The 18,383-nt window shown below is 37.7% G+C and overlaps 1 protein-coding gene across 1 annotated transcript in view; it reads left to right on the top strand.

Annotated features, from left to right (window-relative positions):
* LOC101447972 (phospholipid-transporting ATPase ABCA3-like) overlaps positions 1-18,383 on the top strand; it is a 310,634-nt gene that overhangs the window by 211,493 nt on the left and 80,758 nt on the right. The window contains exon 22 of the mRNA XM_058286295.2: positions 13,421-13,643. Coding sequence (XP_058142278.1) covers positions 13,421-13,643 — 223 coding nt within the window. The remainder of the gene's footprint in view (positions 1-13,420; positions 13,644-18,383) is intronic.

Genomic DNA, 18,383 nt, shown 5'->3' with positions numbered 1-18,383 from the left:
CATAGGAAATTAAAAAAAGAAGAGCAAATTCAATCCAAGTCAGCAGAAGAAAAAATTTAAAGCTTAGAAAATAATTGAAAATTGAAAATAAGAAAACAATAGATAATGCTAATAAAACCAAAAAGCTGTTTCTTTGAGAAAGAATACAATTAATAAATGTCTAGCTGACTTCCCAAGACAAAAAGAGAGAAGTCACAAGTTACTAATATCAGAAATGCAAAAGGAAGCATTAGTACTGATTCCATGGACATAAAGAGAATTAAAAGGAATATTATGAACAACTCTATACCCTAAAACTTCAAAATTTAGATGAAATGAACAGATTCCTTAAAAGTTGCAATTTACCAAAACATAAAGAAGGAAAAAGAGATCAGGATAGACCTGTATCTTTGGAGAAAATCAAAACAATTAATAACCTCCCAAAACGAAGGCACCAAGCCCATATGGTTTCATTGGTGAACTCTACAAACATTAAAAGAAGAAATTATACCAGTTCTCCACAATCTCTTCCAGAAAAAGAAGCAGAGAAATCACTAACTAGTTTTATGAGGCCAGCTGTATTCTTATACCAAAACCAGACAAAGACATTAAAAGAAAGAAAAACTACAGGCAAATACCTCTCATGATCCTCATAAAATAGCAAATCAAATCTAATAGTTTATTCAAAAGTCAATTAATGTAACCCTTCACATTAGCAGGCTAAAGAAGAACGATCATATAAGCATATCAAAAGACAGAAAAAAACATTTGGCAAAATTGAACACCCTTCATGATAGCAAACTTGCAGCAAAGTAGGAATAGGGGGGCTGTATCAAACTGATAAAGAATATCTATAAAAAATACCAGGGGAATGGAGGCAAGATGGGAACAGGGTAAAGAGCTCCTAGAGTCAGCACAGCCTACAGTATAAGTAGTAATCATCCAGAGCTATCTAAATCATCCATTTGGGGGGCTCAGGAGTCCAAAAGAGCATCCTGCAACATCCTTGGAAGAACGGAACGAGATGACTGCCCATCTGCAGTGAAGATTGTTGACTAGAGCACTCCATGCCATGAAGGCTGGAGCCCATCCCCTGATGGTGGCACAGGTCAACTCAGGAACTCCTTCCTGGATGGAGTTGGAAACTCCATTTCCCAAAAATGGGAGGAAGAGACTGGTGGCACTGATTTCAGGAACTGATTAGAAATTTGCTAACTAAAGCCCAATCCAGAGAACCACTAAAGTTTGAACCTGTCCAAGCCAGAAAGAGTCCAGTCACATCCATTTTAACTCTGCCCACAGCATGAAGGGAAGTGGAGCTGACTGAAAATCACAATGAAGTTAGGGACTGACTTCTTTCCACCCAGGTCCAATTGTAGCTCTAGCCTAGGTTCCAGCCCCACCTCCAACAGGAACAAAGCTGGAGAGACCTGCACCAGCCTCTCTGGGAAACTGCAGGCAAGTTTGGCCCACATGAACCAGACTGTCACACACATCTGTGGCTCCATTCCCACTCCCAATAGGACAGAAGGGGCAAGGGGTTTCCCCAGCCTCTCCAGACAATTGCAGATGCTTTTGGCCCACACAGACTGGATTGTTGGACACCTCTGTGGCTCCATTCCACCCCCAATAGGAAAGGAGGGAGGCGATGTTTCCCCAGTCTCACAGGGCAACTCCAGACATTTTCAGCCTACAAAGATCAGCTTGTTGGACACATCTGTGGCTCCCTCCCCACCCCTGACAGGACAGGAGGAGGGATAGTGCACCTTCAGCCTCTCCATGCAACTGTAGTCACTTTCAGCCCATAGACTAAATGGATGGGCAAACCTGTGATTACATCTCCCATGCCCAATAGGATAAGAAGCAGGTAGTGTTTCCTCAACTTATATGTGCAACAGCAGGTGCTTTCAGCCCATTCAGACTTGATTGTTGGGCACTCCTGTGGTTCCATCCCCATCCTTGGCAAGGCAGAAGGGAATGTTCCCTGAGCCTTTCTGGGTAACTGCAGCTGCTTTCATCCTGTATGGATTAGACTGTTATAAACATCACTGACATGGCAGGAGGACAGATAAGGCACCCTCAGCCTCTCTTGGCAACTGCAGGCACTTTTGCCTGCAGTTAGACACTTGTGGCTCCATCCCCAACCCCAATAGCATAGAAAAGAGGGAAATGTTTCCTCAGTTTCTCTGGGTACCTGAAGCCACTTTTGGCCAGCACAGACTAGAGTGTTGGGCACTCCTGTGGCTTCATCCCCACCCCTGATGGGGAGGGTGACGGACATTGGTCCCTCATTCCCTCCAGGCCACTGAGCCTCTTTTGGCCAACAAGGATTAGCTTATTGGAACATCTGTTGATCCATCCCCACCTCTGGAGGAACAGGAGAAGTGACTGTATTTCCTCACCTTCTCCAAGCAACTGCAGTCACTTTGACCCTGCATGGACTAGATTGCTGGGAATTCTGGAGGCTCCATTCCTGCCCCTGGCAGGGGAGGAAGGAAGTGGTGTGGAGCTTAATCAGTCTCTCCAGGCAACTACAGATGGTCTTGGCCTTCAAGGTTTGGATTACTGTACATGGTTGTGACTCTGTCACTACCCCTGGCATGGGAGAAAGATTGGAGAAGCTTCATCAGTTCCTGGGGCAATACAGGCAGGTTCAACCTTCACAACTTACAGTACCAACTGCATCCTTGACTCCTGCTACACAACCAGTAAGGAACAAAGGGCAAGAGACATGAAAAAGAGCTGAAAAAAATTCAGATTGGCTAAACATGAGGCACTATAAAGTTCCAAATGAATTCAAAACTAGTATCAGAGAGGGGCTATAGCAAATCAAATAGAAAGCCCTAGATTAGAGAAAGAAAAGGGGCTGAGAAGAAATGCACCTAGTAAATCAGATGCTGAGACACCAGCAAAAATTTACAACTCATACCAAGAAACAGGAAGATATGCCCAGTCAAAGGAACAAACTAAGCCTTCAGTTGACATAAAGGAGTTGAGACAACTAATCATAGATATTCAAACAAATCTCCTTAATAAATTCAATGAAATGACTAAAGAGAATAAGGACATCAAGAAGACAGTGAGCACTAAGAATTTGAAAGCACACATAGAAAAATACTGCTATTTTATGTGAATGACCAGCAAAATAAATGAAATTAAAATACACTGAAGGCATATAACAGCAGATTTGAAGAGGCACAAGAATGTATCAGTGGGAATGAAGACAGGGCCTCTAACAGCAAATATACAAAATAACAGATAAAGAAAAGAATGAAAAAAATTGAACAGAGTCTCCAGGAAATAAATAACAGCAAGATATGTGCAAAATTACATGTCATGGGTGTTCCAGAAGGAGGATAGAAGAGAAAAGGGGCAGACGGACTATTTGAGGAAATAATGGTAGAGAATTTCCCAACCCTGTTAAAGGATACAAATATTCCTGTCCCAGAAGCATGACCTACTTCCATCCAAATAAATCTGAATAGACCTATACCAAGACACATACTAATCAGAATGTCAAATGCCAAAGATAAAGAGAATTCTGAGAACAGCAAGAGAGAGGTGACTGATCACATACTAGGGATGCCCAATAAGATTAAGTGCTAATTTCTTATCAGAAACCATGGCAGCAAGAAGGCAGTGGTATGATATATTTAAGATACTGAAAGAGAAAAAAATGCCAACAAGAATCTTATATACATCAAAATTGTCCTTCAAAAGTGAGGGCTAGTTTAGAATAATCACAGATAAACAGAAACTGAGAGAGTCTGTAACCAAAAGACCAGTTTTGCAGGAAATTCTGAAGGGAGTGCTACATACAGCCTGAAAAGAAAATACAGGAGAGAAAGGCTTGGAAGAGAGTCTAGAAATGAAGATTATATCAATAAAAGTAACTAAAAGTGTCAAAAGAGTGGTGATAACAAGATATGACCAAAAACCCAAAGATCAAAATGGGTAAAGTAAGAACTACCTTTACAGAAATAACATTGAATGTTAATGAATTAAATTCCCCATTCAAAAGACACAACTGGTGGAATGGATAAGAAAATATAAGCCAGCTATATGCTGTCTACAAGAAATTCACCTTAGATCAAAGAATACAAGCAGATTGAAAGTGAAAGGCTGGTAAAACATATCCCAGGCATGCAGTAACTGAGGGAAGGGGAAAAAAAAAGCTGGAGTAGCTATACTTATATTGGATGAAAGAGACAGTAAAAGCAAAACTGTTATTAGAGACAGGGAAGTTTATTATTTACTAATAAACAGTGCAATTCACCAGGAGGAAATATAAATGCCCCTAACTGGATGCCCCAAATTACATGAGGCAAACACTGGCAGAGGGACAAAAAGATGTTTCTTTATTAATAGTTGGAGATGTCAGTAGACCACTCTCATCAATTGATAGATCATTTGGGCAGAGAATCAATAAAGAAACAGAGTTTGAATAATATGATAAATAAACTAAACCTAATAGACATATATAGAACACCCCCAAACCAACAGGATATACATTCTTCTCAAATATTCATGGATCTTTCTCCAGGATAGACCATATGCTGGGTCACAAAGACAATTGCAGTAAATTTTAAAAAGTCAAAATTATACAAAACACTTTCTCTGATCATAGGGGAAGAAGCTGGAAATAAACAGGCAGAAAAAGGGAAAATTCACCAAAAAATGGAGATTAAACAACATGCTATTAAATAATCAGTGGGTCAAAGAAGAAATTGATAAAAAATCAAATATCCAACAAATGAAAATAAGAACACAGCATATCAGAACCTATGGGATGCAGTGAAAGCAGTGGGGCTTACATTAAAAAGAGGAGCTAAAATTGAAGATCTAACTATATACCTGGAGAAACAAGATAAAGAACAGTAAACTAATCCCAAACCAAGCTAAAAGAAAGAAATAGTAAAGATCAGAGCAAAAATAAATGAAATTGAGAACAAAAAAATCAATACTAACATTTTGTTCTTTGAAAAGATCAGCAAAATTGACAAACCCTTAGACTAACAAAGAGAAGACACAAATAAAATCAGAAAGAAGACAAGAGACATTACAGACAAGAGACATTACCACTGACCCCACAGGAATAAGAGAGATCATAAGAGGATACTATGAACAACTGATCATAATAAATTAAACAATTAGATGAAATGGACAAATTCCTAGAAAGACACTAACAACCTACACTGAACCTAGAAGAAGACCTCAACAACCCAGTCAGAAGGGAAGAGATTGAACAGTCATCAAACAACTCCCCAAAATGAAAAGCCTGAAACCAGATGGCTTTACAAGTGAATCCTACCAAGAATTCAGTGTCAACCTTACTCAAACTCTTCCAAAAAATAGCTACCAAACTCATTCTATGATGCCAATATCACTCTAGCACCAAAGTCAGAAAAAGTTATTATGAAAAAAAAATTACAGACCCATTTCCCTAATGAATATGGATGTAAAAAATCCTTATCAAAATACTTGCTAATTGAATGTAACTACTCATTAAAAGAATTATTCATCATGAACAAGTGGATTTTATCCCACACATGCAAGGGTGTTTCAGCACAAGAAAATCAGTGTGACACTCCACATTAATAAATTAAAAAATTAAAATCACACAATTTATCTTGATTGATACAGAAAAGCATTTGATGAAATCCAGCATCCTTTCCTAAATAAAACACTCCAAAATATAGGAATTGAAGGTAACTCTTTCCACATGATAAAGTACATATATGAAAAACCCGGCGGCAGACTTGGCCCGGTGGTGAGGGTGTCTGTCTACCACATGGGAGGTCCACAGTTCAAACCCCAGGCCTCCTTGACCCATGTGCAGCTGGCCCATGCGCAGTGCTGATGCGTGCAAGGAGTGCCCTGCCATGCAGGGGTGTCCCCCACGTAGGGGAGCCCCAAGCACAAGGAGTGTGCCCTGTAAGGAGAGCCACCCAGTGGGAAAGAAAGTGCAGCCTGCCCAGGAGTGGTGCCACACACACGGAGAGCTGACACAACAAGATGATGCAACCAAAAGAGACACAGATTCCCGTGTTCTCACAACAACAGAAGCGGACAAAGAAAACACAGCAAATAGACACAGAGAACAGACTACCGGGGGGGGGGGGGGGGAGGGCAGAGAAATAAATAAACAAACAAACAAACAAATAAATAAAATCTTTGGGGGGAAAAAAAAGAAAAACCCACAGCAAACATTGTGCTCAAATGTGAAAGCTTCCCTGCTAAGGTCAGGAACAAGACAATGATGCCCACTGTCACCACTGTTGTTCAGTATAGTGCTAGATGTTCTAACTAGAGGAATCAGGAAAGAAAAAGAAATAAAAGGCATCCAAATTGGAAAGGAAGAAGTTAAATATTTCACTACGTGCAGATGATATGATCCTATACCTAGAAAATCCAAAAAATCTACAACAAACCTACTAGAGCTAATAAATTCAGCAGAGTCACAGGATACAAGATTAATATGCAAAAATCAGTAGCACTTCTATACACTAGTAAGGAGGAATTTGAGGAGGAAGTCAGGGGAAAAATCCCATTTACAATGGTGATGAAAAGAATCCAATATTTAGGAATAAACTTAATGAAGGATGTAAAGCACTTGTATTCAGAAAACTACAATGCATTGCTAAAAGAAATCAAAGAAGACCTAAATAAATGGAAAAACATTCCATATTCATAGACTGAAAAACTAAATATTGTTAAGATGTCAATTCTACACAAATTGATATATAGATTAAATGCAATTCCAGTAAAAAAATCCCAATGGCCTTTTTTAAAGAAATGGAAAACCCAATATCAAAGTTATTTGGAAAGGTATGCGCCCCAAATAGCCAGAAACATCTTAAAAGAAGAACGAAGTTGGAGGACTCTCACTTTCAAGATTTAAATCATGGTACCTAGTTATAGTGGTTGAAAACAGCATGGTACTGGCATAAAGATAGACATGTAGACCAATGGAACCAAATTGATGATTCAGAAACAGACTTTCACACTTATGGTCAAGTGATTTTAGAAAAGGCTGTCAAACCCATGCATCCCTGTCAAACCAGTCTATTCAACCAATGGTGCTGGGACAACTAAATATTCATATCCAAAAGGGAAAAAAAGAAAAACAGGAAAAAAAAAATGAAGAGGGCTACTATCTCATACTTTACACAAAATTTAACTCAGAATGGATCAAAGACCTAAATATAAAAGTTAGAACCATGAAATTCCTAGAAGAAAATGTAGGGAAACATCTTGAAGACCTGGTGCTAGTTGGCAGTTTCTTTGACCTTACAACCATAGCATGAGCAATGAAAGAAAAAATGGATATATGGGGCCTCCTCAAACTTAAACAGTTTTGTACTTCAAGGATTTTGTCAAGAAGGTGAAAAGGCAGCCCACTCAATGGGAGAAAATATTTGGAAACCACATATGTGATATGGATTTGATTTCTATGCTATATAGAGAGAGCATTCAACTCAATAATAAAAGAGCAAGCAATCTAATAAAAGGGCAAAAGACAGACATTTCACCCAACAGGACATGCAAATGGCAAAAAAGCACATGAAAGGATGTTCAATATCGCTAGCTACTAGGGAAATGCAAATCAAATCTACAATGAGATATCATCTCATACCTCATAGAATGGCCATTATTTAAAAGAAAATAACAGAAAACAACAAGTGCTGGGGAGGATGTGGAGAAATAGGAACATTCCTTCACTGTTGGTGGGAAAGTAGAATGGTTCAGGCTCTGAGGAAGAGAGTTTGGCAGTTCTGCAGAAAACTAAATATAGAACTGCTATATGATTCAGCCATACCTGTACCTGGAATATATCCAGAAGAACTGGAAATATTGACACAAACAGACATTTTCACACTGATGCTTATAGTGACATTACTCACAACTGCAAAAGACGGAAACAACCCAAGTTTCCATCAGTCATTACATGGGTAAACAAAATGTGGTGTATATATATATATATATATATATATATATATATATATATATACACACACACACACACAATGGAATTGTAAGAAGAAATAACATGGATGAAACTTGTGGCATCAAGCTAATGAAATAAGGCAGACACAAAAGGACAAATATTGTATTTGCTCACTAAATCATCTAAATTTGAAGAATAGATACATGGGGAAAAAACCTAGACTATAGGTTACTAGAAGATGAGTTGAAGACTAAGAAGGTGTAACGATGCTTAATGTATGTCAATTTTTCAATTAGCTTGACTGTAAATGTGTGGAAATGGATAGAGTTGATGGTTACACATTATAGTGAGTATAAATAACCTGACTAGTTTATAAATGAGGTTGTGGCTGAAAGGGGTGGTCTGGGTTTTAAAATGTCAATTGAAAGAAAGCTAGAGAATAACATAATGAACCTGAAGGTACACAAAGACTGTGTTTAATAATACAAATACAAGAATATTCTTCTATGAACTAGAACAAATGTATGTCACTATTACAAGGTGGTAAGAAGATAGTGATGCATGGGGAAAATACAATTAATGTAACTTATGGACCAAAGTTAACAGCAATCTTTTAATATTCTCCATCAACATCAAAGAAGGTACTATATCAATGCTAAGGGTCAATAATAGGGTTATGGGATTTTTCCCTTGGGACTAAGGAAAGCATTCAAAGGTTTACTGGGGCGATGACTGCACACCTCTGTGATGAAAGTGAAAACCACTGAGTATACACTTTGGATAAAATGTACTAGGTATGGGACTGTATAACACAGTGAACCATGTGATAGAAGATGGACTGTGGTTAACAGTACAAATATGAGAGTATTCTCTCACAAAATATAACAAATGTACAATACTAATACATGTGTTAATAAGAGGGATATATGGAAAAAATATACCAAGTGTGCAGTGTGGATCATAGTTAGTGGTATTATTCTGATCATGTACTTTCATAATCTCTAACAAGTGTTCCACGACAACATAAGGTGTTGGTGGAGGGGTGATATATGGGAATTCTGCACATTGTGCATGATTGTTTTGTAAGCTCACAACTTCTCTAATAAAAATTTTTTTAAAAAACTTTTAAAATATTTTACAGCATCACTTCTTGATGAAAACATTTAGATAATTTGAAATAGAAAGAACTTTCTTAACATGATTAAAGGCATATATAAGAAACCTACTACTAATATCGTACACAGTAGTGAAAAACTGAAAACTTTGACCCTAAGGTCAGGAATAAGACAAGATGCCTACTGTCACCATTGTTGTTCAACACTATACAAAAATGATGTAAGACATATGAAAAGCAAATAAATAGGACATGAGTGCATCATTTCTTATAAATAATTACATTAAATGTAAATGGATTAAACTGTTCAATTAAAAGGCAGAGATAAACTTGGTTACAAAAAACATGATCCAACATATATTGGCTAAAAGAGACCAATTTTAGATTCGAAGGCACAAATAGGAAGAAAGTAAAAAGATTCTTCATGGAAACAGTAACCAAAAGAGAGCTGGAACAGCTTTAATAATATAATTCAGTAATATAATTAAGACAAAAATTGTTATGACACAAAGAAAGAATATTAAATTATGCAGTCAATGTGGAAAAGTTTGGCATTTCCTTGAAATTAAACATAGAATTATCATATAACCCAAAATTCCAAAAGAATTGAAATCATATATTCAAGCTTGTACATCAATATTCACAGCAACATTGTTCATGATAGTAAAATAATGGAAACAACTCAAAGGTTCACCAACCAATGAATGGATAAAATACATGTGGAATATTACATGGCCATAACAACAAATTAAGTCTTGATACATGCTACAACTTGAAAATGTTATACTAAGTGAAAGAAGCCAGGCATAAAAATGCCTTATATTGTAAGATTCCATTTGTATGTGATGTCCAGAATATACAAATCCATTGACACAGAAAGTAGATTAGTGTTTGCCCAGGCCTGCAGAAAGGAAGGAATGGGTTGTGACTGTTTAATGGGGGTATGCAGTTTCTTTTTGGGGACAATTAAAGTATTCTGAAATTAGACACTGGTGATGTTTGCCTAACTTTGTAAATATACTAAATCTCACTGATTGTGCAATTTAAATTGGTTAAAATAGTGAATTTTATATTGTGGGATTATATGTCATTTAAAAAGTTTAAAATAAAAATGATGCTAGCTCAACTGAATATAAACATTGAATTTAATGGAAGTTGACCCCTAATTTATACCACATTCAAAAGCCCATTCCAAGTGGATTATAGATCTAATTATGAAAATCAAAATTACAAAGCAACTGGAGATGCTATAGTATAAAATTATCAGTGCTTCTGATATAGAATATATTTCTAAATGCAATGTAGCAGTTTGATATTGTTTATGAATTCCAAAAATAGATATCGGATTATGTTTGTAAACTGGTTTGTTCCTCTGGGCATATTAGATTATATTGGATTCAGAAGTTTAACTTTTACTTGATTAAATAATGATTGAGGCTTTGATTGGGCCATGTCAGTAGCCCATTAGTAGGAGTCCCTGCCCCCAGAGAAACCACTCCTTAGAGAAGGGAGTTTGGAGTTTTTGAGCTGGAGCCTGGTTAAGTAAACACATAGGAGAAAAACATGGAGGAATAAAGATGGCTCTGTAGACACGGCAGAGGCCCTGGGAAGAGAGATGAGCTTAATAGCTCAAGCTGAAGCTGAGCCCAGAGAGAAACAAGCCCCAGGGAGAGAGAAGAGCCTTTTTCCAGCCGACAAGTGAGATTGGAAGGAGCTGGGACCATGGAGCCTTAAGAAGAAGAAGGCAAGCTGAACCTTCACAGACATCACCCATCATCTTGCTCCAACACATGACCAACGACTTTGGGTGAGAAAGCACCTCTTATGGTACCTTGAGTTGGACTCCTTAGGGTGTTGTGACTGTAAGCTTCTTCCTCAAATAAATACCTTTTTTAAAAACCAACAGATTTCTGATAGTTTGCATCAGCACCCCTTTGGCTGACTAATACACACGTTATTCAAACAATAACCATAATGGAAAAGATAGATAAATGTATTTGCCTAATAATTTCCTTCTGCTCATCAAAATATATCATTAATAGATTGGAAAGGCAAGTTGCAATATGGGAGAAGACCTTGACCATACATATTTTTGAAAACAGGATTTGTATCCAGCATAGGAAGCCCCAATAGAATAACACCCCAATAGTAAGAACAGGTACAACATTAAAACAAATATACCAATAATAAATATATTCAAATTAATAATATTAAAAACTGACAGTAAATTTTGAAAAAAGTGTGAAACAACAGGAAATGTTGGAATATAGTTTGTCATTATCTTCTCAAGTTGAAGAGAGCTATAATCTGTGATTCACTCACTCCACTACTTTTATCTCTGCACATACTCACTAAGAGACATGTACAAGAAAATTTGTGGAATCATTATTCATAGTAATAGAACACTGGAAACAATCCATTATTCATGAAGATTAAAACAAATTGTGATATAGTCATCCGCGGAATACTATCTAGCAATGATAAAGAATGAGCTACAGCTGCACTTAACAACATGGGTACAACTCAGACATAATATTGAGTGTAAAAAGCCAGATACAAAAGAATACTTTTTGTATATTGACATTAATTAAAAATTCAAAATACTGATGATACTAAATAGAATATTTCAAGATCCATACCTATGTATTAATACTTTTAAGATAAATATAAAGAAAAAAAGATAAGTGTTTATGATAAATGTCAGAATAGTGGTTGCTCTTACAGGGATTGGAGAAGGATATAATAGATTTCTTTGGGTACTGGAATTATGGTGATTGTCCACATGCCAGTGATTGCTTTGTGATAATTTAGTGTGATAATTCATTTGTATTTCATGCACTCCTGTGAATGTGTTGTATTTCATAATGAAGAGGCTAAACTATTTATTTGGAAACCTTGTTTGCATTTTCATTTATTGGTTAATTTAGGTAGAATCTACATGTTCACAATATGGAAACTTCTTAGCTAACAATAGGGTGTATTGGCTATTTACCCAATTAGGGATTTGACTTTTCTTTATAGTTAAGTTATTATTTTGTGACCCTGAAGACGTAAGCCTTACAACATGGGGATTTCCAGGACACTTTAACTTTTATTTGATTACCTCATTGTATTTATTCTGTTTATGCTTACATTTCACCAAATCAGAAACAAAACAAACTTAACTATAGGTATTGGAGTCAATAACTACTAATTGTCTCTATTGCTATTGCTACCACCACCAGGAACATCAGTCATCAATTATATAATGGCTAATCTTAGCTTATACTTACTTTTTCTTATCAGTGGATCTGCTACATAATTATATAAGTGCACAGAGGAACAACCCTGACATTTGTGGAGGAAATGTAATTACTAACTAATGAGAGATGTATTCCATACATTTATTTACTTTAACAGCTACAGTTTCCTCTCTACTACCACCCATTCTAATTTATGCTTATACCCTTCTAATTTTGTGTTTCACTACCTCATTTTCAGTTTGAATTGGAGGGCTCTGAGTGGTGAATTGGAGGGGAGTAAGGAAGTAGAGTAGAGCTAGGAGACCAAGTTTAAAGGTGGACATTAGTTTGAGGAAGGTTATTTCATACTAAGTAGGCAGAGGAAAAATCTTTAGAGAAATAATCTTTCTGGGAAAGTTGACAGTTTTATTGGTAAAAGGTATATTGCTTTTGTTTATGAATTTGAAATACATACATGCTGGGGGCAAATGTTAAATTTAAGAGGCTTGGGAAGTAGACTTGACCCAGTGGATAGGGCATCCATATACCACATGGGAGGTCCATGGTTCAAACCCTGGGCCTCCTTGACCCATGTGGAGCTGGCCCACGCGCAGTGCTGATGCTCGCAAGGAGTGCCGTGCCATGCAGGGGTGTCCCCCGCGTAGGGGAACCCCATGTGCAAGGAGTGCACCCCGTAAGGAGAGCCGCCAGCGTGAAAAAAAATGCAGCCTGCCCAGGAATGGCACCGCACACACGGAGAGTTGACACAGCAAGATGATGCAACAAAAAGAAACACAGATTCCCCTGCCGCTAACAACAACAGAAGTGTACCAATGAACACGCAGCAAATGGACACAGAGAACAGACAACTGGGGGTGGGGGAGGGGAGAGAAATAAATTATAAAAAAATCTTTAAAAAAAAATTTAAGAAATTCTGCTCACTGGAATGTCCTCTCTTGAAGAAGGTTAACTTACTTTATGCCCATAGGCTAAGGCATATTTTAAGAGGCCAATTGATTTAAAATGAAGAGTTGTTTGCTAAATAAAGGCAGGACTTGCTATTTTCTTCTCTAAATATTCTGACTTAATTTTTTTTTTTTTTTTTTTTTTTTGCACTTGCCCTTCACATTGTCTTAATCTATGTACTCTGTGTCTCAGGGAGTATTCAAATATTGCCAAGAGGATATATTTGTTGTGGATTACCACTTTATGGACACAATGTTGATCTTCATATTGTATGGCTGGTCTGCTATTCCTCTCATGTACCTACTGAGCTTCTTGTTTCCTAAAAGTACTTCAGCCTACATCAAGCTCATCCTATTCAACTACTTTTCAGGCATTTTCAGTCTCCTTATAGATGCTGTAATGCAATACAATAGTGGTAAGTATGGACTTCACAAAATTTCCCCTTCCCCAGAAAGCAACAATAAATAAGTAGGAATGAACTTTCAGATATCTAAGAACATTAATAGACAGTTAAGTTCTATGTTTGGGGGGTAAAGCCTGTACTTGATGTAAATGAATAAATTTATTTTTAGTACCTGAGATATAAGCATTGTGCTAGAGCTAGAACATTTGTAATGAAGGGGTGGGAACGAATCTGATCTATAGGCCTTTTGATAAGATTCCTCCTCTGTATTCCCTACCTCCTGTAGTTCCATCACATGATTTAAAGAATCTGCTTTGCAGTTGATTTTGGAAATTTTAGGAGTATTTTTTCCAGAGACTTAATTGCCAGAGGGGTGTGGGGAGACAAAAGAAACAAAAGAGCATCTTTCTTAGAAGGGTCAGTCTTCAGAAAGTTAGAAGAAATTATATCTCAATTACCCTGGGCTGCTATCATTCTGGTTTGAGTCTTTTGTGGAACTCAGAAAATCCTGTTCTTAAAGGAAACCCATTCCTGTGCCTGTAAACCCATTGTAAATGGTATGTTTTGATTAGATCACTTCAGTTAAGGGCATTTGATTAGACTGCAGGCAGAACCCAGGGTGGGACTTAATCCTGCTACTGGAGTCCTTTATAAATGGAGGACTAAAATGCCACAGACACACAGAAAAAGTGGCAGGGCCAGAGAAACCCCAAAAGGCTGAGAGAGAGGTCCTGGAGGTTGGTGGCTGAAATGAGCAGAGCACACAGACATGGAAAGTAGCCCCCAAAAGGCTGAAAGAGAAATGGCCCGGGGGAGAGGGGAGAGAAGAGCATATATAACTGATCACCCACAGCTTAGATCAGGGAGAAAGTAAGCCTGGAGGAGAAGGCAGAGATCCAAACTGGCAGAATCGCCATGGTGTCTTACCAATTGACAGGAGCCCAAGAGAGCCAGCAGCTGACCTTCCATGAGAAAGCATAGTTGATGATGGCTTGATTTGGATATTTTCACAGCCTTAGGACTGTAAGTTTTTAACCAAATAAATTCCCATTATAAAAGCTAACCCATTTCTGGTATATTGCTCCCAGAGGCTTTCAGCAAACTAAAACAGCTATTATCTTTAAGAGTGTCAGCCTTGATATTGTGGCACTTTGGAGTGAAGGGAAGAGAAAGAAGAGAGGAAATGAATCTTGAGCTCCTGAGGACAAAAGTTCTAATCAGGAAAGGTTTTATGCTGACTCATCTTGTCTAATGAAGATTACAATATCCTAAGCCTCCTAACAAGATTTTCCAAAAAGAAGAAAAATTACTTATGCATTTAAGATACATAAAACTAAACTTATTTTCCTTCCTTCCAAGCCTGGTTGCTGCAGGATCCTTAAAATTTTTATCTTCTTTTCCCCTTCTATGATTATAGACATTTAAGCTTGTGAAGCCTGGCCTATAATTCTAGGCAATTAGCATTTAAGGGACGGGAGAGAAATAGTTGTGGCAGAATAATTTTATTACAAAGCTTTAAAGACATATTTTGGAAAAAATATGTTGCAAAAATTCACATAGGGTGAGAACATAGAAGAAGCTAGTAGGTCTGGCAAATATAAAGTCAAAAGAGACTTCCTCTTTTCAGCAGCATAGCCAATACTCTCATTTATATTCTACCAAAAATAATGAGTTGAGAAAAATTATGGAATTAGAAGAGGTCAATAAAGTGAAAACAAGTGTCCTTGGAGGTAAGCAAAGCATTTAAGGTTGCTTATCACCTGAGATTACTGTCAGCATCTGGTGAACTTAATTTGCCATTTTTATAAGTTATGATGAAGCTTTAGACTACATAAATATTACATTAAAAATATAGGGAATTCCCTTATGCCCCCCTCCCCTTCCCACACTTTCCCACAATAACATCTTTAATTAGTGTGGTACATTTGTTATAATTGATGAACACATATTGAAGCATTGTACCAACCAAGGCCTATAGTTTACACTTTGCCCCACACAATTTTATGGTTTTGACAAAATGATCAATGCAGTGTCATGCAGGACAATTCCAATGTCCTGAAAATGCTGCCATGTTACACCTATTCTTCCCTCTCTCTCCCCTCAGAATCTCTGGTGACCACTGCCTTTATATCAATAATAAAAGTTCTTCCATTGCTAGCATAATTATAAGTCTATAATATAATAATAAAAAGTCCACTTTAGTCCATTGTTCATTCCCCATTCTTAAGGATTTGGGGATGGTGATGCCAACTCTGTTTCTAATTGAGAGGGAACTTGGATCCCAAGGGCCAGATGAGTTGAACTATCTTGCTTGCAGTTGCAGACCCTCTCTGTTCCTTGGGATGGTCATTGTCGTCCATCATCATCTCCTTATTATTTGTCCTGGGTGAGTCCAATGAACTGGAGAATAGGTTAGGGCTCAACCAGCACATGAACAGACCGAAGATTTAAGTCTCTGGGACATATGTTTAACAAGTATAGTGCTAATTATAGGTTCAAATAATAGGAGCAGAAGAGCCATGTATAGGGAAACTATAAATGAGTATACCTCTGTTACACTGGAGAGCATAAATTCCGGAGTAAGGCCCACTGACAGGGTACCACATTCCTAAGCTTGTCAGTCCTGCTTATAGAGTCTCTAGTGCTCTCAGGAATGCCACTGTTTTAGCCACTGTTTACTCTGGCAGTCAGTGAGATCCTGCTGAGATGTGTATTAGCTTTTACTCTGGAATGACCTCCCGACTCACTTTGAAATCTCTTAGCCATGAAAACTCATTTGTATTTAATATTTCCCTCTTGTGGTCAAAGTCTTTTCCCAAATGCATTGCTAGTTGATGCCTGATAATAATAACTCAGTGCTAGGGAGGCTCATCCCCGGGAGTCATGTCCCACATTGGAGAAAAGTAGTGAGTTTATATGCTGAGTTTGGCTTAGAGAGAGGCCACATTTGAGCAACAAGGAGGTTTTCAGGAGGTAACTCTTAGGCAATGTATAATATTAGGCTAAGTTTCAGTTTCACAAGAAAAGGTTCATAAGTACATTCATCAATATCAAGGATCTGGTGCAATGGTCTGTCTTCCTTCACTAGGCACTGCCCTTATATTCAGGATTCTTGCCATTCTATTAGAGAATGTAGCAGGACTTCCCAGAATGGTAATTCAATATTCTTTTTTTTTCTCCCCCCTTCCCCCCCCCCCCCCCAGTTGTCTGCTCTCTGTGTCCATTCACTGTGTGTTCTTCTGTGACCACTTCTGTCCTTATCAGCAGCACCAGGAATCTGCGTTTCTTTTTGTTGCATCATCTTGTTGTGTCAGCTCTCCATGTGTGCAGTGCCATTCTTGGGCAGGATGCACTTTCTTTCACACTGGGTGGCTCTCCTTATGGGGTGCACTCCTTGCGCATGGGGCTCTCCTATGCGGGGGACACCCCTGTGTGGCGCGGCACTCCTTGCATGCATTAGCACTGCACATGGGCCAGCTCCATATGGGTCAAGGAGGCCCAGGGTTTGAACCGTGGACCTCCCATGTGATAGGCAGACGCCCTATCCATTGGGCCAAGTCCGCTTCCCCAATATTCTTTTGGTTATTGTGTGATCTCCACCCACCAAAACAATGCCCCACAAATACTTGAACATATTCATATGCCTTAGAGGCATACCCCAGGTGCACCCCTCCCCACACATCCCTCATCAATGACACCCATACCAGTGGTCTTCTCCTGCCACAGTTGTGACCCTTTCTGATCCAAAACCTCTCCAAAAATGAAGCCAAAAAATAACCACATAAAATTAATAGGAGAACACAATATAACAATCATTTAAAAAATAATAAATAAAATTTAATATTAAAAAATTTAAACATTTTGAAATAAAATAAATTTTTATACTGTGTCTTCCATCACTGTAAGATCTGTTATCTGCACGTACAGTGACAATTACTTCTGTATATTCCTCCAGTGTCTTTTTTTTTTTTTTCATTTTATCTTCAAAGAAGCTTTAGGTTACAGAAAAGTCACATAGAGAATAGGAACTGAAATACCTGTCAGTTGTGGGGCAATATGCAGGATAGGGCACACTCAAGGCATGTCTCTATAGAATATGTAAGTGTTCATCTTGTCATAGTGCACAACACAATTAACAAGAAAATATTAAACTCCCATCCTGGGAAGTCCTGCCATGTTCTTAATTAGAGGGACAAAATCCTTCAAAACATAGGCAGTGCCTAATAAAAGAAAATAGACCCATATGTCTAGCCATCAATATTATTGCAAGTAACCATGAATCTTATTCTTCAAAAATTGAAACTTAGTGGTTACGATAGGTTCTGAGGGGAAGGGGAGGGAAGGATAGAATAGATGGAACATAGGTCATTTTTAACCATTAGAATTGTTCTGCATGATCTTGCAATAATGGATACAGGCCATTTTAAATTTCATCAAAATCTAAAACACTGTATGTGGTACAAAATGTAAATCATAATGTAAACCATTGAGCAGGGTTAAGAGTAATGCTCCAAAATTTGTATATCAGTTGTAACAAATGTACCATCCACATGTAAAATGTTAATAATAGGGAAGAGTGGGAAAGGGGAGGGTGTTGAGAATTGATTTTAAATAACTCCAATTACTTGTGTCCTCAAGTGAGTGGTGAAAGTATGCACAAGTTTCCAGGCTTCAAAGTATTTCCATAGTTAATTTTCTAGAGAAATTGAGACCAAGTTAAAAGAAAAAGAAAGGGAGGTAGGGAGGAAAGAA

This window comes from Dasypus novemcinctus, chromosome 23 (assembly GCF_030445035.2).
Source record: "Dasypus novemcinctus isolate mDasNov1 chromosome 23, mDasNov1.1.hap2, whole genome shotgun sequence".
Lineage (NCBI taxonomy): Eukaryota > Metazoa > Chordata > Mammalia > Cingulata > Dasypodidae > Dasypus > Dasypus novemcinctus.
This window is presented reverse-complemented; position numbering and strand designations above follow the sequence as displayed.